Source organism: Monodelphis domestica, chromosome 4, assembly GCF_027887165.1.
Source record: "Monodelphis domestica isolate mMonDom1 chromosome 4, mMonDom1.pri, whole genome shotgun sequence".
NCBI classification, from domain to species: domain Eukaryota; kingdom Metazoa; phylum Chordata; class Mammalia; order Didelphimorphia; family Didelphidae; genus Monodelphis; species Monodelphis domestica.
The window spans coordinates 314,314,834-314,341,358 of NC_077230.1; the positions used below are offsets into that span (position 1 = coordinate 314,314,834).

Here is a 26,525-nt window from a genome sequence, read left to right on the forward strand (position 1 = left end):
GGAGGAGGAAACAGAAATTATATGATTTGGGTGTACTAGTGCTGAAACATCTGTTCTTTTTAGCTAAACAACAAGAAAAGAGGCCATATATGATACACACACACACACACACACACACACATATGAAGCATCATGGCACTGTGGAAAGAGTGCTGGTTATGGAGTTGGAGGGCCTACTTTCAAGGACCTTGCCTTCACTTAGTAGTCATGTGATCTTGAGCATATCACTACCTTTTTGAGCTTCCAGTTCCTTATCTGTAATTGGGGATCTCTCTCATAAGGTTGTTTGGAGGCTTAGTATGAAAGTGTATATAGAAAACTTAACAAATCATAAAGACTCATATGTAAAGTGAGGTTGGCCAAGATAACAACAATAATAATAATTTACAAGGCATTTTAAGATTTGCAAAACCCTACATATATTAACTCATTGGATCCTCTCAGTGGCCTTGCAAGGTAGCTGTTGTTATAAAGCTATGATGTTATGGCCCTGTGATAAACATTTTTATTTGTACAATACTCTTGCTTTTCAAAAAATCTTCACACATATGTTATCATTTGTTTCACATATGTGTGTGTTTCCATGCATACACTCACATTTATTTATGCTGACTTGACCTTTAAATAAAACCTTTATCTTCAGCTATATAATTTCTCCATTCCTCTCCTCCCCTTAACCTCTTTTTCTTTTGGGCTACCATCCACTGAATTCTCAGTTTCAGAATAATTCAGATGGCCTTATTTGTTGTGATAAAAATTATAGATGATATTGTTCTATAGGTAAATAATAATTGATGTGAGATATATTCATTTATAAATTCTACATAATAATATAGATATTCTGCATATATGAAATAAAATATAACATGTGTAGACCATTTATATGCCATATATATCATGCCTAAATAACTAATGACAGCATAATTCATGTGAAAACTCTATGTAATCTATCTATCTATCTATCTATCTATCTATCTATCTATCTATCTAAATGATTAACTTATTCTGAAGGGATAATATAGGTACTTTGATTAGTTTTATAAATTTGTTTAAAATACTATTACAGTACTAATTGGTTCTTAAACTAAATATAATAAAGTAAACATAGCCTGTGAACAGATTTTGTTCTGTTTTTGCATAAACCAACCCATAAAAATTTAAAACCAAAAATATTTGAATATGTGCATATAGTTTAGAAATTGACTTTGCGATAAGTATAACTTTGCTGCCACCTGGAGGTCATTGTTATATGTAGCATGATTCATCACGAACATTTGATCATATGAGTATTTAAAAAAATCTTAGGGGGGCAGCTGGGTGGTTCAGTTAATTGAGAGTCAGGCCCAGAGATGGGAGGTCCTGGGTTCAGATCTGGATCCAGACATTGCCTAGCTGTGTGACCCTGGGCAAGTCACTTAACCCCCATTGCCCAGCCCTTATCACTCTTCTGCCTTGGAACTAATACGCAGTATTGATTTAAAGACAGAAGGTAATAGTTAAAAAAAAAATCTTAGTATGAATCAGTTATTTAACCAAAAATGTAGATGTATTAGGAAAGATTGAAGGCAAAAGGAGAAGGGATGACAGAGTTTGAAAATGGATAGTGTCATGGAAACAACAACTATCAACTTAGACCGACTTCAAGAGATAGAGGAGGAGTCATGAAGAGTTGGACACAACTGAACAATAGTATTATTGAGAGCAAAATTAAGTCTAGCATTATGACTTATGAGATCTTAGAATTATTATTATTCATCTTAAATACTAATATTCTATGACAATTGTTTTGGAAAACATGTATAATTTTAGTAATGAAAATTACAAGTATATTCATACCCACATTTATATATGTGTTTACAGGGAGCTATACATATAGGCATATGTACATTCCTAGGACCAAATTATATATGAAAATCTGAAAAATCTAGAGTTTTACCTGAGATCCAAAACCACAATCCCTTTCACTGACTCTTTTGAATCTCTACAGCTTCTCTTTATCTAATCCCACCTGTTAAATTGATTTCTGTTCCTTAAACATAACTTAGATGACACCTCCTTCTTTTAAATTTTACATACCCTTAGTTCTTTGTTGCATTCATTCATTCAACCAGTCAGTAAGCATTTATTAAGTTTCTACTATGTGCCAGGCACTGTGCTAAGCTCTGGGGACACAAAAGAGGTCTCTGCCCTCCAGGAGCTTACAATCTAACAGGAGAGACATCAAACAAACTTATGTACAAACACGTTATATGCAGGATAAAGAGGAAATAATTAACAGAAGATACTGAAATTAAGAAGCTTTCAGAAGGCTTCCTGTAGAAGACTAGATTTTATTTGATACTTGAAAAATCCAGGAACAAGAGATGAGAAGGGAGTGTATGCCAAGCTTTGGGAACTGCAAGGGAAAATGCCCAGAGCCAAGAGATGGAGGGTGTTGTTCATGTAAGGAGGCCAGTGTTAATGGAGCAAAGAGAAGGTGCTGAGGGGTTAGTGTAAGAAAACTGGGAAGGTGTGGCTAGGTTGTGAAGGACTTTGAACTCCAAGGAGAGGATTTTGCATTTGGTCTTGCCAGTTTATTGAGTTTGTAGTTTATTGAGATAGGGGAGTGACATGGTCAGACCTGTTACTTTTGCCCTGTATTGTTTTGTATTTTAAACTTATTTATTTAAATTTCATTGTCCACCTGATTCAATGAGAGTAGAGAAAGTATCTTTTATAATTTTATCTCCCTCTCTCAGTTGGTATAATACTTTCCCAAAAGTGTTGTTTTTGAGTCATTTCAGTCGTATCTGACTCCTCATGACCCCATTTTGGGATTTTCTTGGCAAAGATACTAGAGTGATTTGGCATGTCTTTCCCCAGGTTCCCTAGACAAATAGACATTGTACAAATAGACATTAAGTTGAGTCTGTTCTGCTCTAGCTCTCACCTAGATTAATGACTAGTTTTCCCATAGTTTGTGGCACCTACCTAGTCCTGCCCTATGTTTTTACCAACTGTACTACCCCGTCTTCAGTTTCTTCCAGTTCAGTTTTCCAAGGTTCAACTATAATATATTAAAAGAAAAATGAAACAAACAAGTATTTAGAAAAAAGATGAAAAAAGTGAGCTTCAAGTTCTTTGAAAAAAGAAACTTTTAGGAGATTCTTTAGGCCTTTAACATTTTTTATTATGTTTTAAATATCAATTTCATCCCAAAACACATTATAAAATTATGGAAATAATCACATTTGGTTTTTTTTTTCCCATTCTAGTCAAAGGTTGGAAATAAGAGCTCAAGTTGCAGATGCCTTCTTATCTAAATTCCAGCTGACTTCAGATGAAATGAGTCTTCTCAGAGGCACAAGAGAAGGACCTATTACAGAGGTAATTCCATTTCAATGAATTAAAGCATAATAACAGTATCTAGTAGAGTAGAAAAAATTTCCCCCAGATAGAGAGATTTTATTTCTTCCTGAAAAACTAGATTTGTAAACCTTTTACTTTTCATTCATATTCATTGTAAACCCATTTTATTTTAAGAGTTGGGTCACTGTATATATTCACAAATTGAGTTCAGCTTTAATAGCTTAGTACTAGCCTAACGCTTTTTGAACACCCTGTGTATGTATTGTTAAGACACATAATAATAGCCTCCTGAAAATTTCTTTTCAAAGGATTTCTTTAGCAACATGGTGGTAAAGTGCTGTACTCTTGAGTCATGAGACCTTGGCCTTGTGTTCTGGCTCTTACACTTACTAGCTTTGTAACTCCAGGCAAATCACTTAAGTGCTTATTTTGGTAATCCATAAACTGGGAATGATAGTGTTTCCCTACCCAAATCACATTTATGGTGCACAAAGTTCTTTATATAAATCACAATGTACAATCTAAATGTGAGCTGTGATTATTTTTATTATTCTAGTTTTGTATCAGTCTGATTTGGTGAGACATCAACTAGAATGTGCTATAGTGCTTCATTCAGATGTTGCATAGACAACTGAAACCCAACATGGCCACAATGGAATTCATTTTCTTGGTCCCTGAGCCCTTATCCTAAATTCCCTAATTTTGTTGAGAGTGCCAATAAGGCAAATATTGATAGGAGTAACACAAACTAAAAGCTCTTTGGAGCTCAATAATTTTTAAGAGTTTAAAGGGGCCATGAGAGCAGAAAGTTTAAGAAACACTGCTGTAACAGATTAGCTAAATTCTGATTTGTACAAATATAGTTATTTTTCATCTTTCTTCCATGGTACTTTAAATCTTTTATATTGTTCTGAGTATTTCTGGGATTATTCTGCTAGTTTCTAAATCATGAAAGAAACAATATGTATAAACCTGCTATTCAGACAATGGACAAAAGAAAGATTATCCTATAATTCACACAGTGCAGTTTTTTTCTATTAACATATGCTAACAACAAAGTTACCTTTAAAAAGATTTCATTTAATGAGATTTGTCACTACAAAACGCTGCTCTTGAGTCCATAAGATAGCTTTGACAGTCAATTATAGTATAAGAAAAATCTTAGATGACAGAGATCTTGTACTATTTCTTCAGATCCTCTAAAGCAACTAATAAAGTATAATGCATGCCAGCCCTCATTAAATATTTCATGATTCATTACACTAGCATATATAGCATAATCTAAAAAAAATCCCATAGTAATTCTCTTCCACCTTCCTCCTCCTCAACAACAAGAAAAAGAAAAACAATATTCATATAACAAATAAGCATTTTTAAGCAAAGAAAAATTCCAATATGAATCATATCTAAAGATGCATGTATCATTCTGCATATTATTCCATCACACTTTTTTATGAGAAAGAGGGTAGTACTTTTCATCAGTAGTCTTCTGGAATCATATAGATAGCTATTAAGAACAAATACTAAATGTCAGTTGCTGGCCTACTTATTTCAAGTAACATTTCATATAATGGAATTCTAGTATTTAAAAAAGAGGTTAAGTAGACTTGAAATGTGTTCTAAAATATTAAAAATCTTATAGGTTTTAAAGTTCTTTTTCAGAACATATCAAAACTGAAGAAACTTATATTACAGACCTACAGTATTAAACTTTTTGGGAAAAAATGACATTCACATATGACCTTAATCCCTCCTTCCATCTGGGAAAAAAAATATATTTCCCATCAGGTCCTTTGATGATAAAGAGCTACAAAGACATTAATTTTCAATTCAGATGAATTTCCATTTCCCATCCTGGGAGATTTTATTTTGCATCATCACTTCATATGAATAGGAAATAAATTGTTGAGATTCTATTTCTACCAATAAAACTTTCTGGATTAATTTTTGATTAGCTCAAGACTGGTTTGATATGTCTTTGCCATGGATTATTATTTAGGAAAGAAAGAGCAAGTAAAATTAGAACTTAAAGGAAATAGTTACTAAACTATAGCTTTCTTTGTCAGAAATGTTTCATGTATTATGCTTTCACTGAGATTTTTGTATAAAAATATGGGATCATTGAGCTAGAACTGGAAGGCCATCTAGCCTAATCTTTTCATTTTATCATAACCAGTGTTCTTTCCACTATCCCATGCTTTCTCTAGACTTTCTTAAGAATTTTAAAATTCAATTTATTGTTCTTATTATTTTTATTGATTAGTTAATCCATTTGTTAAAAAGTAATGCCATAAGACAATAATTGTGGCCCAAATTATTTTCTTGTTTTTAAAAAAAATTAAGAGACAAACCCCCCCAAAACAGATTGAGTTTTAAAGAACTCTTTGAAACCTTTATTTGTTAATCTCACCCCATTCCATTTACTCTTTCCTATGATAACTCATATGGTTGTTGTTTGTTTTTATTTGTTATGACTAATTTTCTAATTTTATTTCCTCTTTATTGTTTCATCTTGATCGCAGATTTCCTAAGGGGAGAGAACTTTTAAAAATCCCTTACAGCATTCAACATGGTATTCCTTGGCCAATATGTGCCAAAATGCTCATTAACTAATAATTTACCACTAACATGAAAAAAAAAAATTGTCCTGTTGTGTAGGAGGAAGATACCTGGTCTTGGAGTCAGGAGTATCTGAGTTCCAGATTGCCTGTGACTCTGGTCAAATCACTTCTTAATATCCCAGGAAACCATTTAATTATAGGATACTTACCAGTCTACACTGGTTATGAGAATTTACTTTCTGGGAACTCCCTGCACTGATTAAATTATTAGGCCTCAACAAAAACCAAAATCAAATTCCTGAGTAGTATTATCCCAGAATCTTGGTATTATTATAAACAGAACTTTTAAATAATTGTGTTTACCACATAGTTTTAACTTGAATTATTTTTAATGAAAAAGACAAAATCTAAACCAGTCTGCATTCCTCTTAACTTGGGGTGATATGGAGCCTTGAATATAGTTCACCATTCTGGGAGGCATCCTGTGTTTTGACAACACTTCTTTTTAGAAAATGCTTACATATATTGAGTCAAAGTTTATTTCCCTCCAATTTCAGTCTTTTTTTCCACACCATTTATTCCCTTCCCCTGTGCTTACTGTCCTCCAGAAATCTAGCTAATGTATGGGAGACTAAATCTCCAGTGTCACAGGGAGATATACTTTCTTCTATTCTGCTTTGTTCATTCTCTTTTTTTTTATTTGAAAGGGGACTGCTGTGTGTTTTTCATTTGATAGCCACCCTGGCAAGCATGATTACTAATGTTTGTCATCAAAATATGCTATGTTTTATTGTCATATGGGTTCAAGGTTAGTTGGAATTACAGTGTGGAGATAAGAAATGGCACCCAACTTTTCAAAATTTATTATTTTTTATTTTTTTCCATGGTTACATGATTCATGTTATCTCCCTCCCATCTTCCTTTCCCCTCCTGGAGCTGACAAGAAATTACACTGGGTTATACATATATTATCACTCAACACCTATTTCCATATTATTTATTTTTGTAATAATCTTTAAAAACCTAAACCCCAAATCATATGCCCATATATACCAGTGATAAATCACATCTTTTCTTCTGCATTTCTTCTCCAACAATTCTTTCTTTAGCTGTGGATAGCATTCTTTCTCATAAGTCTCAGATTTGTCCCGGTTCGTTGCATTGCTTATAGTAGCAAAGTATTCCATTTGATAGTCCTACCAATTTCAGTTTTCTGAAGGAATACAGAATAAGTCTATATACTCTTCTACATTAGAGTCCTTTAGCTATTTGAAGACTTGTCAGTATGTTCTTTCCTTTTCCCTTATCCTCCTTCCTACCTTGGTAATAGTATATACCTTCCTCGTATTGGCTGGAACCGAACCTGTTCCTGCAAAGGAGAGCTAAGTATGTGAGTTACAATTTGACAAAAATATTGCTTGTTGAAATGTATGGTCCTCCTGTACTCTAGTGCCATTTACATAGAAAGGAGTCCTATGGCAGCCCAACTTGTTTGCTTCTCATCTAGAAAGGGTTAAAAAGTTGGAGAAGAGAGAGCTTCTAAAAGCTCTCTTCAAAGAAAAATGTCTCTTTCACCAGCTGAAAATTAGTGAAGTAATGTGAAAATTATGACGACACAAGATATTTCTATAGAATAAGAAACTTTTGACTCATCATTAAGGGATCAGTAATCAAGTATGTACTAAGTGCTTGCATTATGCCCAGCACTGTGATTAAATAATCCTTTTGAGGAATACAAAAGCAATAAAAAGCATTGTTCTTTCTCTTGAGGACCTTAGTTGGGAAGGAATGACAAATGATGTAACACTAACTGACAAAACAGGTGCTAAATTGTATGGTAAAAATTGCATTTATGAGTCTTTGCCATGTTCCAGAGTTTGATGAGGTCAGAACAATGTCATTCATGATCAGGAGCATATCCAAGATTCACTATCTATTAGTAAGACATATATAGATAGGGACCCCTTGGAATCTGTGTTAACCATCTTCCATAATAATGAGAAACATTTGATAAACATGTCTCTTTTCTATACCTTATCTGATTTTAATAGTAAGGTGATAGAATGTTATCTCTGTTGTTACATGTTTACAAAATCATGATTTTTACATATATATGGGATATTTCTTATTAGAAGAAAGCCTTTAAGGAAGATGGATCACTTCTAAATAAGGGCCAATAATCACTGAAAAAGTTCAGTTTGCATATCCTCACTTAAAAACCACCTTATCCATACTGTGATGTACAATTGGGTAAGCAACAGATAGAATTTATTTATCCAAATACACATATTTTTTATCAACACTGTACATGGACAATATACCAGGACCATCAGTAAAAAGGAGAGTGGATTGAATTCCATTGGAGAAATTTCAGTGTTTAAGGATCCCAAAATTTTCTCTGCAGCAAAGTCCCATCTATTCCAGAAATAAGTCAAGAGTACTTAGGTACACATCCTGCCTTTAAGGCTATCTCTAAAATATTGGGCAAGTCACTAAACTTTCCTGAACCTCAGTTTCCTCCTCTCTACAATGAGAGTATTGGATTTAGTAGTATCTGAGGTGCCTTCAAAGTCCCTTTCCAGGACTCTAAAGTATTCTTTCAGAGATGCTATATAGCTACTAACATGGAAATATCAGTTTCTTAAGAATTAAAATTGAAAGTCACCCTAGGCACTGGAGAAACATATGGTAGGCAGGAGAGGTTGCATGTTACCAACAAAGAATCTGTATAAGTGTATACATTTTGAACACAGGATATTTGGGAAGAGAGATATATGATTAGAAATGTAGGTGGATCAGTCATATGGCAAAAGTGAAGATTAACTAATGCACAGCCTACATAATTCTCTCTTATGCCAAGAGAACTAGAAGAATGTTTCTGTCATTTTGCACCCTTGCATTAAAAAAGATAGAGATTTCACAGGCGAAAATGGAGGATGAGATTATATATCCATTGAATTGTTAATGTATAGTGATCATGTCCTCTAAAAGTTCTTCAAGAAAAAAAAAACAACTGGTTGACCGTTTGTTTGGCATGTTGTAGAGGGATTTTTTTTTTTTTGGCAATGGGTTGGGTTAAATGGCTTTAAATGGCTTGGCTTTTAACTGAATTTCTCTGATAATCTGAGATCAGATGAGGGAGACAAATTTATTGTAGTAAAGTAGTTAGAATGACTTCATGAAGGTGAAAAATGTGTGATCTCTAAAGTCATATTTGTAGCTTGAGTATTTGAAGTTTTGGCAATAATGAAATTGCTTTAATCATATTTTTTCATTTTAAGGATTTTTTCAAGGCATTAGGAAGAGTAAAACAAATTCATAATGATGTCAAAATTCTTTTGCGAACAAACCAACAAACTGCGGGGTAAGTAACTTTAGTAATAAAATACACCTACATTTATATTGCTTTTGGCCATCTTGATTTTTTTTACACATTTTTAATCTTTAAAAATATAGTGTTTGTACTAGCACTGTAAATTAGTGTTTAATAGTTTACTCTTGTTTGTGGAGAGAGGAGACGAATGTATCACCTCTGGAAATATTTAAGATTTAATTTTATTTGGGGAACAGATTCATTATATAATAGATGGTATCTGAGAATATTTTATATACAAGAAAGTACTAGCAGGCATGTAAGGTGACAGAGACATTGTTTCACTGAATTGCAATTAATCATCTTTTCAGTTAGATATTTCAATGTAGCTATTGCTTAACACTTAATCATAATGAATGTTTCAAATTTTTTAGTCTAGAAATAATGGAACAGATGGCCTTACTTCAAGAAACTTCCTATGAACGACTTTACAGATGGGCTCAAAGTGAGTTACTTGTTTTTCAGAGAGTCTAGGTTCATGAAGCCTATTAAGTTATTCCTGACTCCATTTACACTGAACTAAATATTATTCCAGATAAAGTCTTAACAATTTGTCATACTTAGATTTTGTTTTTTAAAAAAATTTAAATACTGAATCTCAGTGGTCTTTGTTATTCCAGTCTTGTGATTTATAGTCATATATTTTCATAAAGATTTCCATCTTCCTTTTTTTCTTTTGGTGTTTAAATATAACAAATTTTTTGTTTGCATTATTTAAGCAAGTATTGTTGCTGCTTAGGCAATTGAATCTACATACATCCTAATGGTAGAGCGGTAAAGAGAGCCAAGCTTTCTAACTTTGACTTCTCACTATGGCATATGTTGATAAATGTGACTCACCTTTCTCATAAAGAACATTGTCACCTTATTTGATGGTTGTAAATCAAGCCAGCTCATTGTACGTGCAATGTATCTCTTAAAGCATTGTTAGATCAACCTAATAAATGCCATTGAATAATAAAATTTAACACATACTTATGGAATTCCAGGCCATTTTTCAGTAGTACATTAAGTTTTACAGTTTTTTCCCTACCTCAGCATACAACATAAGAAATGAAAGTACTTAGCTATCTTGCAATGCTGTTGTGAGGCTCAGATGAAATAATGAGAACTTTAAAGCTTCATGCAAATCTTCTTATTAGGGAGGCATAGTGGTACAGGGAAACTAGTCTTGGATTTGGAGTAAGTCGACTTGAATTGAACTCTCAGCTCTTAAGTACTATCAGTGTGACCTTAGGCAGATCCCTTAATCTCCCTGAACTATAGAATCTCCATCTACAAAAGAGGGGATTGAATTAGCTGGAATCTAAGATAACATCCAGCTTTAAATCTATATTACCCTATAATTCTACTCTCATTTTATATTGGGAAAATTGAGACATAGAATGATAAAGTAACTTATGGTAACTGCCAATACTTGTTTGAATCTTTAATTGTTTTTGAACTTTTCATATAACTATATTTAGATTTTGGATATTTTATGGGAAGAGACATCTTTTTTTTTTTAAATATACATGTACTCCATCAAACAAACAAAATTTTGTTAAATATCTACTCTATATCAGATTGTTCAGAGAACGAAAATTAATATACTTTTGAGGTAGCTACTCAGTAAATATTGGCTGGATTGAATTGAATTAGAAAGAAGTAATCTTAAGTCTTTTCAAGTTAAGGAATAAAACATTTCAGCCCATTTTGTAGCCATAATTTTATCGCCAATTGACAGTTATTTATCATTCACGTATCTATTAAATCCATATTGTTTAAAAGTTCTGTCTTCTGTTTTGAAGACAGGAATTTCAATTAATTCTATATACATATGCAAGGAATTATAATGCTTCACGATTTCCACAGTGCTTTTTTACCTGAAAAACTTGAAGTTTCCTCATGTAATTAGCTTTCAGATGGAAGTTTGGAATATACTTCATAACATTTGTGGTCATCTAAACTTATGCAAGCATTTAATAACATTCATTGCAAATTGAAAGTTTAATTTAATTGAAAGTGTAAACTAATTTTTGGACTATGCAGTCATTATCAACTTAATAATTACTCGTTAAAGTTTGATGTGAAATCAGATATCTAGAATTATAGTATATTGTGGCTTTTTCTACAAATAGAGAACATGTTGTAGACCTCAATCTTTCTTCAAAATAATTATTATAGTTGATTATTTTTAGGTGAATGCAGGACTTTGACACAAGAATCATGTGACATATCTCCAGTACTTACCCAAGCTATGGAAGCCCTGCAGGACAGACCAGTATTATATAAGTGAGTGTGACATTTCCCTGACTTCCTTAATTAATGCTTGGGGTTTTTTTTTCCTCCTTTCAAATAGCTATTGTTACTATTAGATATATCTCAGTATTTTAAAGTTATAATTTTGTTGGTTTGGGTACTTTCTACTGATTCAAGTAACATATCCTTTATAACTTTGGAAATTGTCTCTGAGAATTATTATTGCTGAAAAATCCATTACCTCTAGCCCTACTAATTATGAACCTCTCTGAAGATAACTAAGTTGATCCTGCAACAGCTGAGATAGAGTGATAGTCTGTTGTAAAGATTAAAATTTAGGGGGGAAACTGATAGAGGTAGAAATTAGTTTCTCTCTGCAAGGAGTATTATATTTTTAGAGGTTTATTGAAGATTAAAATATAAGGAAAATACAAGTAAGAGAGGCACGTGTCTAGGCCCAAAGAGCCTATTCACGACCACTAACATCTTGTCTGCTAGGTGGAGAGCCATGTTTGCTCCCAAGTGGAAGTAGGGAAAGGGGCAGAGCCTTTTTACAACCAGGTTAAATACCCCATCTCCCTCTCGGCCCAGGTGAGGTTACAAGGCATTCTGGGGAAGTGGAGCAAGGACTTCTGGGGATTGAAGTTCTGGATTCAAGTCTCCATTTTTACATTCCCCTGTTTGATCCTCTGGGAAGAAGGACTTCCCCAAAGGATCATAAAAACATAATCAATTTAAAGATTACAATAATTTGAGGATAAAAGAAAAAAAAACAAAACCAATAATTGCTGGATGCATTGACAAAAAGCCAGTTAGGGGGCAGTCCCCTTTGGCATGAAAGTATACATACAAATAACTGTTCAATCAACCACACCCAAAGTTCATTTTTGTGCAGCTTGTGATCTGGAGGCTTCTTCATGGTGTCTTCTCCAACAGTTCAGTTTCTGTATTCAGGGAAGTAGCATCTTTCTTTACCTAAAATTCTTCTCAAAAGGAATTTAAACTTTGCAATTTAAAATAATGATATTTTTTACATTCCCCCGTTAAGAGGGTGATTGAAAAAACACAGGCTCACTTAGTGATGCATGGCTGAGGTATGAGGTATATGAATCAATTGGCAAGAGAAATAAAAAAATTATCAGAAAAATCCAAATAAAAAAGAAAAAACCCTGGATGAAAATATAGACTATCAAAGTCTTATGTGTAAAAATTCTAAGTAAAGGAAAAATAAATCTATAACAGATCCTTGAATCAGGGCCCAATCAAAATGATCTATGCAATGATGCATTTACCCAGTCAGTAGCCAGGACTACAGAAAGGCACCACACTATGAAAGACAGAAAAGGGACCACATTTTAGGAGCCAAGGTTGAGATACTTGGTAGAATGTGGAACAAGGAAGACCTGCCTTTAACACATGTTAAACAGCCGCAACCTCGAACCCCAAACACGTTCAAATCCTCTTTGTCTAGGCTTAAAGTTACATCAATTTCACCAGGATTGGTTGGTCTCTTTGACCTTGTGCTTGATTGGCACTATGCAGTTTAGCTTTGTGCTTCTTTGGCACTGTGCAATGGTTCTTTTGTGTATATCTTGTCCTGGAATTAGACAGAATCATTAAGCAAAGTCCCATAATTTTTTAAATAATTAGTGGCATCATTTTTATAGTCTCTAGCTTTTTGGGCATGCATTGACAAATGCATTTTAAACTTATGGTACTGAAATGTCAAAAAGTTAAAGAAAATCTTAATGCTGGTGACATGTGCTTCAAATATAAAAAGGAGAGAAAAAATTAAAAAAAAACTGAAAAAGTATATTGCACATGCAAGAAAAATATAATAATAAAAGATCTTTAAAAATAAAAATGTAGCTTATAATCATTGACATGCTGTGCCAGCTAGGAAAGTATAGAATGCAAGGCTTTCTCACCAAAAATGAGATCCATTTCCTCTTCATATCTGGCTATGATCCACTGTAATTATGAGCAAATGAATTGAACAAAGTAACATTTTTCATTTTTAAAGAACGGTAGTACAAATATGTAGATATCAGTATCCCCAAAATTCTCAATAGCCCAATTAATTACAATAGCAAACAAACACACTATCATATTTCACATGAGTTGCTGTATGACATTTTAAAAAACCTATGAACTGATGGATATTTGTCACAATTTTTACAAAAGTAGCAATCTTTCAACCTTGGTGAATAAACATATTTTTAAACAAAGTAAAACTCATGTTGGGTTTAGAACATCATCAAGAAATATCATTTTGGTGAAAGTAAAGTAGTGAGCTGAAGAGTATAAATGAGAGGTGCTCCTTTTTTGGAGGCTTTTTAGGGGTACAAATGCCCTGAGATTAACTGACCCAACTTCCATTCACATATTTAGAAATGCAAGAAGTTTGAGGCTTATAAAATGTATTTCACTTCACTACTAGAATGGGCCTCACCTCATGGTAGGGGCAGGCAAAAATAACCAAAGATTATTAAGAAAAATTCCAAGAATCATGTTTAAAAAACCCTTAAAATCAATTTGAGATATTTTAGCACATTAAATTTTCCAAAGGTTGTTATACAATTGTTACCAGTTCTGAGGAAGTCCATCTATCCTCTATGTGACAACTTACAAGGGCAAAAATAGAAAAGCTGTTTTTTCATATATGGGCTTAATTATGATGATCTCAATATGGTTATAGGGGAAAAGCAACAGAATTTAACAGTAGTTAACCCAGTACATTAAAATGATTCAGTGTAACAGAATGATATTGAATGCAGTAATATATGAATTTAAAATCACAAAGTTAAACCTTAAACAAAGCAAACAGTAAAATGCAATAGAATACAGAGATTTGTATAAACCATTGGAGTCTGAAATGCCTTAAAATTATATAACCTCCAGTCTTTAAAGTTCCTTGGGTTCTTATCCATTTAAATGTCTATTGTCCAAAGGCAAATTGATAAGGGGTAAGCAATGAGGTCCAAGTGATCTGCTCAGGGTCACAAGGCCATGAAATGTCTTAGGCCAGATTTCAACCAGAGACCTCCCGTCTCTGGGCCTGGCTCTCAGTCTACTGAGACACCCAGCTGCCTCCCCAAAGTTAGCTAAAAGGTTGTACAGAGCTGAATATTTCCCTGACACACAGGTGAAGTCAATAAAAGGATCAATGCAATTAAAAGATATCCTTATAAAATAGCCATGCTTTTAAGTTCCTGCTTGAAAAAACATTTCTTCTTTCCCTCTTGTCTCTCTCCCTCCTACGCTCCGATCCACCCACTTGGAGCCCAATCTGCCCACTGCCATTACCCCCGTTTGTTACCAGCTGGTAGAAATGAGTCTTGAGTGATGAGCGGATCTTCTCCAAGGCTAGAGTTTGTTGGGCAGGCAGGTCACCAGGTGATTGCAATCTGGGTCAAATCAGGTGGGCCTGGTGAGCGAGAGAGAACACCGGGGTGGGCAGGGCCTGGACAGGAATGCAGACAAGCAGCAGGGCCGGGAGCTGGAGTGGGCAGCTGGGGTGAGCAGGTGAGCTGCAATCTGGGTCAAACAGCAAACTGGTCTGGAGCAGATGGCTGCAGGCAGGGATGGAGAAGCGGCCGAGCCGGGTGGGGTGAGCTATCTAATGGCTGGAATGAGCAGCAGCTTTTCGAGGGTAAAAAACCTTGGCCAGAGAAATGTGCTTAAAAAAAAAATTCTAGGCAGTAGCTATGAAAAGCTGAACTAAAGTAGAGAAAAGAATCAGAAGATTGAGATATTTTGCTTTCCCGAAGTGGTCTCCAAACTGTAAAGATTAAAATTTAGGGGGAAACTGATAGAGGTAGAAATTAGTTTCTCTCTGCAAGGAGTATTATATTTTTAGAGGTTTATTGAAGATTAAAATATAAAGAAAATGCAAGTAAAAGAGGCACGTGTCTAGGCCCAAAGAGCCTTTTCACGACCATTCACATCTTGCCTGCTAGGTGGAGAGCTGCATCTGCTCCCAAGCAGAAGTAGGAAAAGGGGCAGAGCCTTTTTACAACCAGGTTAAATACCCCATCTCCCTCTCGGCCCAGGTGAGGTTACAAGGCATTCTGGGGAAGTGGAGCAAGGACTTCTGGGGATTGAAGTTCTGGATTCAAGTCTCCATTTTTACACTGTCCCCTGAACTCTGCTAAACTGGACCTGCCAAAGCTTTATTGATCACTTCTCTTGAGCATCAGGACACATAGGAAGTATATCCAAACCAATAATATTAGACCCTCTGAATAGTACTTCTTATGATAAATAAGAATTTGTTATGAGGAAACTATACCTGGGTTCTAATGCAATATATCAGAAGAAACTCAATTTGATATTGTTTTACCTACAGCATAATCTATAAGATCAATTCTAAGAGTAGCTTGATAGTAAGATAGTTGTGTTTTTCAATTTAATGTCCATAAATAATTAACACATGTAAGAGAGAAGTTGCAAAGAAGAGAAAAATTCAGATCCAGCAATGCAAAGGAACAGCCCCAACAGGGGAAGAGCAAGGAAGACTCAAGATTCTAGGGAGGAGTAGAGGAGCTTGGAGGATTCAAAACTGTCAGTTGACTTCTGATCAGCTATCTCCTGGAAAGGAGGGTCTAAGAGGAGGACCTCTGAGATGGAGGATCCCTCTGGACATTGACTACACTCCAGTGAACCCCTAAATCTCTCTGGTTACAACTGAAGACAAAAGTAGATTGGGACTTTATAGAAAGCTGTCTACTGAGAAGATTTCTCTTTCCCCAAATTGTCCTGAACTTCAACTCATAGCCAGATTAGCTTAGGAGGAAGGACAAACCTAACAACTGACCAAAGGAGGGTCAGGCAGACAGCCTGAACCCCTCAGGATTTGGGGGGGAGGTCAGTTGCTAATCTATAGGGATTCCTATCTCCCACTTTCCTCAACCAAATACCCTCCTCCTCCCTTCCCTGTGTGTCCTCGAGAATAAAGTGTTAGTTACTCGTTAGATCAGTCTGCTTGCTTTCTGATAAGAAAGGAGAGCTAAGATTTGGGGGGAATCATACCATTCCCCAAAAGGGAGAATAGTTCAAGACAAGGGCTAAGGAGTGAACTAGGTCTCAAAGGGAAAGGAGGCATTTGGGATATTGGGAGGATCCAGAGGCAGGAAATTTATGTGCCTCTCAGCAACAGCTAAGATCAAGAAGGGAGGCAGTGAGTTATTTCTCTAAGACTTTCTCCTCCAGTCCTTAATCTCCACCTCCCAAACTCAATCTCTGAGGAGACGTATTCTGTCCTTCAGGAAGACAAATAGTGCTATCTTACCCAAGGGGAAGAGAGGAGAGGATCAATCTTTTCCCTCTCTCCATTTCTTCAGTTCTCTCACCCTTTCTCTCCAGTTCCCGTGTGTGTGTGTGTGTGTGTGTGTGTGTGTGTGTGTGTGTGTGTGTGTGTGTGTGTGTGTGTGTTTGTGACCTCCTTCTGGTCTTACATTACACATATAAGATTGTCTAATAATTAATTTGGATGGTAATATTTTTGCCATTTGGGCTCCTTTGTGTATAAAACATATTATTTCAGTTTTAGAATATATATAGTTGTGGTCATGCAGGGTGTCTCAAAATTTGAAGAATAAGCTACTAAAGCTTATTAAACTATTAAAGTTTAAAATGGCACTCAGTTTTGGGACTTCCCTGTATTTACTCTCTTGCTTCTAGACCATTTTAAAAGAAATTGAATTCTAATATGTAGTGTAGGGAAGAGTTTTTTTGCCATTAAATAAAATTACTGCCTATTTATTGGTTGTTAATAGACATTTGGATAAGAAGAGTTTTATTAAGATCTAAATTTAAAGAGGAGAACATTTCATGCCTATAGTATACTTTGAATTCTTGATATAGGAGATGAAGAAACTTTGCTTTTAAAAAGTAGATAGAGAAGTAAGAAAAAATGTAATTTGGAAGTATATGATTTCACCAAGAATAATGATTTGGATAAAAATGTATTATGAAAGAAAAAAGTTCCTCTTTTAGAATATGCCTTATCTTTCCAAAGTGATATCTCTTAATGTCCTTGAGAACAAAATGGCAATATATAGACTGGTTTGTAGTACAGGTAAGCATATCTGGAATACATCTAGCTGTAGTCTCTTTCCTGAGCTTTAGTCATGTATCTCCAATTAATTTATTCCTGGATATTCAAAATTGGATTTAAATTCCCAAACATCTCTTTTTCTTTTTTTTTTAAATCCTTAGCTTCTGTCTTAGAGTCAGTACTGGGTATTGGTTCCAATGCAGAAGGAACAGAAAGGGCTAGTTAGGGTTAAAAAAGTTGCCCAGGGTCGCACACCTAGGAAGTGTCTGAGGACAGATTTGAATTTAGTAATTCCTGTCTCTAGGCTTGAAATCCACTGAGCCATGCAGCTTTCCCTCCTGTTTCTTTTGAAGCCAACATCTTTTTTCTAGAATTTACAATCTAGAGTTTATAATCTTGGCATTATTTTGGGCTCCTAATTTTTCCTTACCCCAATACATAATTCGTTGCCAAATCTTCCTATTTCTATTTTTGTAACACCTCTTTTATCATGATTCCCTCTATTTATATAACTACCCTTTAAATTAGGCCCTCATTACTTCTTGCCTAGATTATTTTAATAGCCTCTTGCTTAGTCTCCCTCTCTCAAGTCTGCCCCACTACATTCCAAAATGATTTCCAAAATAGTTATTCTAATTCCTTCAACAATGCACTAGTCTTAGCCTATCTTTCCACAATCCTTCCAACATTGACTTTCCCATATTTTGTCATCTTTGCCAATTTACAGGGTATGAGGTGAAATCTTAGGGTTACTTTGATTTTCACTTTCCTTATTAGTGATTTGGAATATTCTTTCTTATGATTATTAATAGTTTACAGTTTTTATTTTGAAAATTTTTTCTTCATATCCTTTATTTAATTATTTTTAGTTATTTATTGGGAATGTCTTTTTGAGGGCATCATTGTGTAAGAGAAAAATCAAATTGATGAAATCACAGAACTATTTGAATATGAATGAAAACTTGTGAGATTCAGAACAACATAAAAGTATAGCAGATATATAATGATAAAGAAGTACTGGATTTGGAAGTGATGTGAAAGAAACTTATGTAACACTAATCTGCATATTTAAGTTTACTATTAATTTGAATATGACTCAGTAGTGTGCCATGGCAGTCAAAAAAGCTAATATGGTATTAAGTTCCACTGATAGAATGAATCACTGATCATTTCCTTTCCTTTTTTTAAAAAAAAATATTTATTTAGAATGTTTTTTCATGGTTACATGATTCATGATTTTTCCTTTCCCCTCTTCCCTCCCCACTCCCAGAGCTGATAAGCAATTCCACTGGGTTTTACATGTATCACTGTTCAAAATCTATTTCTGTGTAGAGTGTTGTTCAAAACCTATTTCATTTGCAGAGTGATTTTTTAACATCAAAACTCCAGTCATATTCCCATCGAACCATTTGATCGATCATATGTTTTTATTCTGTGTTTCTGTTCCCACACTTCTTTCTCTGGATGTGGATAGTGTTCTTTTTTCATAAATTCCTCTGGATTGTCCTGGATCATTGCATTGCTGCTAGTAGAGAAGTCCATTACATTCAATTGTAGCACAGTGTATTAGTCGCTTTGTACAATGATCTGGTTCTGCTCCTTTCATTCTGCATCAGTTCTTGGAGGTCTTTCCAATTCACATGGAATTCCTCCAATTCATTATTCCTTTTATTACTATAGTATTCCATCACCAACAAATACCACAATTTGTTCAGCCATTCTCCAATTGAGAGACATGCCCTCAATTTCCAATTTTTTGCCACCACAAAGAGCGCAGCTATGAATATTCTTTTACAAGTCTTTTTCCTTATTGTCTCTTTGGGGTACAAACCCAGCAGTGCTATGGCTGGGTCAAAGGGCAGGCATTCTTTTTAAAGCCCTTTGGGCATAGTTCCAAATTACCATCCAGAATTATTGGATCAATTCACAACTCCACCAGCAGTGTATTAGTGTCCCAATTTTGCCATATCGCCTCCAACATTTCGGTGATAATTTTCTGAGCGTTTCTTTTCTTAAAATGAAAAGGAAAATTTCTCCTGTCCATATTAATTTTTTCATTTGTTGACAAATACTTCTCCAAATGAGGGGTTCTTGTGGCAAAATATTTTCCTTTGATAAAGGAAAAAAGAGTGCATATATACAAATGAGATTTAGTAGAAGTAATAATGCTTTCTGAAAGCTAAACATGAATAATTCTAAAAGTTCTTACTTCATATCTTGAGGTGGGTCTTCATTACCTATTTAAGTGACCTGGGCATCGGTTTGTAGAGAGTGTAGGAAAAGGTATTTAGAATGGCTTCTTAGGTTTTTTTCTTTTCATGTAGGAAAGATTCCATCTGTGGCACCTGTTAGTTTCTCTTGATTCACTTGGTTCTTGAGCATTAATCAAATATATTATTCTACCCCAGATATATATTTTGTGATGTTTGTTAATTATAATTCATTGAGTCCTAATAATAGGAACTGTCTAGAGAGAGAGGTATGAATCTAATTCTTTTGAAGTGGTGAATTTTTGATAGTGATGAGGTGGTAACTCAACTATGCTCTGTGATTATTATTTTGTTCATGTCTATATCATATATATTCTCCTATGGTGTATATTCAAATGTATATCTTAAGAATATTAAAATACATTATATAATAATATTTATATTTCATTATTGATTTTATGGCTTGAAGTTGTAATCTTTTTAATGATGAATGACTTTTAAATTTTTGTCTTGCTACTGCTATTGATGTGATCTATAATTTTACTGAATATTTGTGAGGTATTGCTGATTTGTGTTATTTTCACCAGATCATAAATCTAGAGCTAGAAGGGACACCAGAGACTATATGATCCTATCCCCACATTGTTACAGAAATGTAATCTGAAGCTTTAAGTGACTATTTTATCCAAGTTGTGATTTATACATCCAGATCCTGTAACTCTAGAGACAGTTTGCTTTCTGTGTCATACCACCCAACCTAGATATTGAGTTTGATCTGTTCTGATTACTAATAAAATTATTCTTTTTTCATCCTTCTGTCCCTACATCTGTGCTTTGGGATCTTCAAATATCATATTTGGTGGAGGGAGTTATAAAGGGAGACAGAAATAGGAGAATCTGACTCACCCTATGTCTAACTTTGGGCCTATTCTTGAAGCGATAAGGACCTTTACTCTCCTGTCCTTGGCTTAGAATCTGGGAAACATTCCCAGAACCCAGGTATTTCTGCCTTTATACAAGTGGTCATTAGCTGCTAATGGACCTCAGAGCAAAACAGAGCCTTAATTTCTGGTTTATTTTTCAGTTCTTCTGAGCCAATCTCCAGACCCTAAAGAGACCTAGAAAATAAGTTAATATTTATTCAGAGCTTATTATGCAGGACAATGGGATGGGTACATCTATGAATAGCTATTTAGTTATGTATGTATATATTTTCTAATAAGCATTATCAGTCTGCTTGCATTCACAAAGGGAATATGAAACTTATTAATTTTAGAAGCCCTGAAAAGCACACAATACCCTTTTAGGAAAGATCATAGCCATAAAACTGTCATTATGAAATGAATTGTGGCAGTTATAGTCCTTCTGATATACAAACACTTGTTAAGCACTTACTATAGGCTAATAAGACTGAGGGAAGTCTCAGTGTATTTGAGCATGTCTTGAGGATTGTGTTTAATTCTGGGGTTCACATTTTAGAAAGATACTGGCATGCTAGAGTGCCTTCAGGGGAAGGAGAGCAGGAGGGAGGCTGACTGGGATGGGAGGGAATTGGAGACCTTGCCACATATGAATGAGTTAGTCAGAGTCAATGGGAGATGTTTAGCTTGGAAGAAACTTGAGGATATCCCTTCTCTTTAAATATTTGAAAGAATATCATATGGAAGTAGGACTAACTAGTCTGACTTGATCTCATGGGGAATAACCAAGAATAAGAGGTAGAATTTGCTGAGAGGCAGTTTTGGACTGAATGTAAAATAAAGATTCCTTACAATTAGAACTGTTTGGAAGTAAAATGGGGTGCCCCTGGAGAAATAGCATTTCCTTTCCTGGAGATTTTAAAGCTGAGATGGGCATATACTGGTCAGTTTAGCTGGTACAATGAAAACACTGGATTTGGAGTAAAAAATCTTGGCTTTGCTAGCATTACCTATTTATGTAACCTTGAACAAGTAATTTCTCCTTTCTAAGCAAGCCTTAGATCCCTTCTCTGTAAACTGAGGAGTTGGACCAAGGATAATGCCTTTGGACATTTTCAGTTCTAAATCCTGTGATCTCTCTGATTCCTGTGACTGCTAAGGTCCCTTTCAAGTTGGAGTTTTCCCAATAAGTATATTCCTTATTGCCAAGTAAAACATATGTTGAGTGTTAAGGTAACCACAAGATGGCACTATTTGAACTTCATTTCAGTAATCATTTTTATGAGAAAAAGATGTTATTTTGTATAAAATGTTGCTGTTTAATGTTACATTTCTGTCAGATTTCTAGCTGTAAGAAAATAATAATGTTGTGTCAAAGTCCCAATGAAAAAAGTCCCTTATTTTTACTTTAAAATGATTTTTATTTTAAAAATAGAAATAGATGTTATTTCTCTTTTCTTTAGTGGAGTATATTATAATAATAATTTGTGATTATGAATAAACAAAGTTTTATATCTTTGCATTTTTCCTATTTTTCTTTATTACTTTTTAAGAATAAATGTGCATGCTATCCATTTGAAAAACTTTTGAGAAATATATCATCACTTATTAAATTTTTATTTACATTTTACCTTCACTATAAAATCATAGATATAAAATTGGAAGGTATCTTAAAAATCAAATAAATGTTGTGCAAAATAAGTCTGTTTAAATTCATTTCCAATTGTAAACAGTTTAGAATCGAATATAATTTTACCATTGAATTTGTAAAATGGAATTTTGTATCTTTCAACTCTTCACAAAGTCTCTATATTGGTTAGGCAAGTTTTCATCTGTTTGTGGGAAAAGATAGTTCAAATATCTTCAGATATATTTAAAGATTCATTATAATTTTGACTATTTTTTCTATAAAAGTGGGAGTCTGTTTTTGCTAGAAAATTAGGAATGATAGAGGAAAGTATAGTTCAATGTCAAAACAAACTTTTTATTGCTATTTCATAATATTTTACAGATTCAATCCTAGTTTTTTGTTAATTTCATTGTTGTTTTTATAGAAATTTCTAGAGTATCTAACAGTTTCATGCACAATAGTTGCACTTGTTTGTGATAGAACTTATGGCCACAGTGAGTATGTTTAGAAATGGAAATTTTAAAGATATTTGTTTTCATTGTAATCAGTAAGCACTTGGGAGATGATTAATTTTATCAACAAAAAAAGAGCTTTAAGAATAAGACTACTTGCCATTATCTATAATTAATCTTCTATCTCAAAAATAATAAATTTAAATTAGTTTATGGAATTGGTTCATCATTTAGAAATTCCTTTTGGGTTTAACTCTTGTAATAATGGAACATATCTAATATTTACAGAGAAGAAAATAGAAGTTAAAATTTGATCCTCCTGGTACATTTTTATGTAAAAAAAAAAAAAGAAAAGGTAAATTTAAAATACCATCAATTATTATGCAATAGAGCAATTCCAATGTGATTTGAATTTTTCTATTCATGTATTCATGTATAAGGAAATATTTTCACTTCATCTTTAAAAATAAAAACTATGGACCATAATTAAGTGGTAGAAAAAGACTAAATATTTTCAGGGATCTAAAAATGTATTGTTCCCAGCTGATTCACTCTCACTTAACTTTTTATTTAGAATATACTTTCTTCCCCTTGCTATTTTCCTTATACAGATTATTCCAAAGGTCTATACTAAAATTTTTTGGATACTCATGCAGAAATGTAGATTTTTCTGTTAGACAAAATTGAATATTATGAAGTCTAGTTTTCTATTTTTAAACTAATCAGAAAAAAAATTTCAATCATAATTATTTGACAGTACCTCAAAAGTGCAGAACTCAGTGTATTTGGAGCTCTAATGAGAAATGTGAAAATTTGTGTTCAGGTGTAGCTCTCATTGGATTTGTGACCACTAAAAATTATTTTGCTCAGATTTATCCACAAAATGGACAGATCCTGAAATATCACATACAAGTGTGGAAATGAGGAGAAAACTTGACAAAAGATTAACCATTCTGAGCAACTCTCAGTTGTATTTCTCCTTCCTTTAGGGCCTTTCCCATGAGATATTAGACTTTTCCAAGAATCTAGACATCTGCTGTTGCATTGGTCCTGGCATCACTAATAATTTTTCCATTATCTACTTAGTACCTACCTACTGTGTTACAAACCCTAGACATATGTGTTTGAAAGAGGAAGATGAGATTTGGAAAATTATTTACTTTTGCTATGCTAATCAGCCCAGTCAAACAAATGGAAAAGTTTTTTTACTCTTACTTGTTTCTTATTGTTCTCAGATTATTTTCTCAGCATTTTTGAGGCAGGAAATAATGTGTTATTTAACTTTATGCCTAATGCCCAGTTATTCATTTGTACTAATATTACCTCTAGCTTTTTGTCTTTGTAAATGAATTCTGAAAAGGAAAATATCACATTTGTATAGCACTTTATTATTTATTGAGATAGATGTCCCCAATTTGTGTAGCCCAAGTTTTGAGCTTTTTGAGTCCAAGTACAAGACTTTTTTCCATTTTAAATTTCATGTAGTTGGTTTCAGCCTTGCCTTGAAACTCAACTAGAAAAATTTTAAACTTGATCTATAATACTAATAACTTCTCTGAACTTTGGGTCAATTTAAAATAAATTAGGGAATGGATATCCAACAATATTTGAAGGATATAGTAGATGCTAAATAAATATTTGATTAATGATTAATATACTTGACTCATCTTCTTCTAGACAATAAAACATCCTAGAAACTTCAGTCCTAATAGCTAATGAAATATCTTTTGTCCCACAAATAATATGTTAACCCATTATTTTAGTGTTGTATTTCAGCAAACTTATACTTAGTTTTGAATGAGTGCTTCTGTTGTTAGTTGGCCTTCCTTTAATTCATAATATCACTTTAGCAAATTTTAATTTTAGTACTTGACCTCTCTCCCAATATTTCTCTGAATTCTTCATAGTTGTTTTTTAAATCTTCCTTTATGTTTATATACTGTAATTTGGTTAGCCATTTCCTGACTGATATCTACTTGGTTTCTAGTTCTTTGGTACCATAGAATCTGACCCCAAAATATTTTGATACATATGGGACCATTCTGTCTTTGATATCTTTGCACCATTTGTTCAATAGTCAGATCCCTTAATCATAGGGTATCTATTTTAGTGTTTAATTCTAAATTATTTTCCAGAATGGTTGGATCAATGTATAGACCCACCAATTAGTGAATATATAAGCATTTATTAAAGGTCTACCATATGTCAAATATTGTCAAAGGTTCATGTACAAAAATGAAATAGTCCTTGTCCCTCAGCTAGGGGAAGGTGTGTGTGTGTGTACACAAAATAGATAGGAAATCATAAGTTGGGAGCATCAGGAAAGATGTTATATGGAAGGTAGTACTTGAACTGAGCCTAGAAAAAAGATAGACATGTTAAGAGGCTTAGTTGAAGAGAGAGTGCATCTCATGAACTGGGGATATTTGATCCTATAGATAATAGTGAACCAGGAGAATGTTGTATAGAGTAACAAGAATGATGTGTGATGATCAACTGTGAATTATTATCAACAAATCAGGAATCTCCAAGAGACTCATAATTTAAAAAAAAGGCTGTCCACCATCATAGAAGGAATAGATATGAGTCTGAATGCAAGTTGAAACATGCCATTCTTTTCTTTATTTCCGTCATGAATTTTTCCTTAGTGTAAGCAATATGTGTCTTCTTTCACAACATCACGAACATGGAAATATGTATTATATGATAACATATGTACAGCTTATATTACTCTTAGGGAGCAGGTGGGGGTGGAAGGGATAATGAGAGAGCACGGATTACAAATGATCAGAAAATGCATGTTAAGAAATTTTATTGACATGTAAATGAAAAACATTATCTATTGAGGGAGAAAAGAATTACCTTGTACTCTGGTGAGGACTAAGTTGAGATTAGACTATATAAATTGGTAATGAAAACAATTTATACTGTTTTGTGACTTTCTCCAGCTTTAATCAGTAAAATGTAAATAGGAGTAGAGAAGGATGGGGATAGTTACACAGGTTTGGCAAGGTATGGGCAACAGTAGGACAGAAGAACAAAAGAATAGAGGGAAGTATAGATTTGAACTAAAGCTAAAGAGTTGAGGTTCTAAAGGGAGGAAAATGAAACTAAAGTAGTGTGATGGCCTGTAAAGGTGGAGGGTTTGTATGTCAATCTCTTTAGCCCTGATGGAGAACAATAAATAGAATGAACAAGAGTAAGTTGTGATGAGATGGAATAATAGGAGATTATGATCTGATAAAAGAATTTCAGATTTCTTGATCATAGAAATGAAACAGTTGTAGTTAGTGACAATATTAAAAATGTGACCATGGCCTGGATCTTGGCCCAAAGCTATGTGTAGCTAAAGTAGAATGGGGAAGTAGGTTATGGCAGTGGAATAAGTTGAAGTATTGGGAGGTTAGGGTGTCTGAGGAAACATTAGCATATACTGAAGTTCCATAATATAAAGGTATGAGTTGGTGAGGAAGACAGTAAACCAAGAGGTGGTAGCAGTTGTTTCCAACACTTTGTGATCTCATTAATAGAGTTTTCTTGGCAAAGATGCTGGAGTAGTTTGCAGTTGAGGAAACTGAGACAAAAAGGCTTAGGGTCTGTAATATTTAATAAACTGTAATATTTAAAATAGTTGATGGCCATAAACTGTAAGAGTTAAAATGGTTGAGGTTGTAAACTGTAGTGAGTTAAAATAGTGGAAGACTTAAATTGTGATAGATATAAGAGTGGATG

The 26,525-nt window shown here is 33.9% G+C and overlaps 1 protein-coding gene across 2 annotated transcripts in view; it reads left to right on the forward strand.

Moving 5' to 3' along the window:
- Positions 1 to 26,525, forward strand: part of COG6 (component of oligomeric golgi complex 6) — a 153,986-nt gene that overhangs the window by 29,992 nt on the left and 97,469 nt on the right. For both annotated transcript variants that reach the window (XM_001368196.3, XM_016421917.2), the window contains exons 5-8: positions 3,255 to 3,366; positions 9,191 to 9,273; positions 9,657 to 9,727; positions 11,463 to 11,556. In XM_001368196.3, coding sequence (XP_001368233.1) covers positions 3,255 to 3,366; positions 9,191 to 9,273; positions 9,657 to 9,727; positions 11,463 to 11,556 — 360 coding nt within the window. The remainder of the gene's footprint in view (positions 1 to 3,254; positions 3,367 to 9,190; positions 9,274 to 9,656; positions 9,728 to 11,462; positions 11,557 to 26,525) is intronic.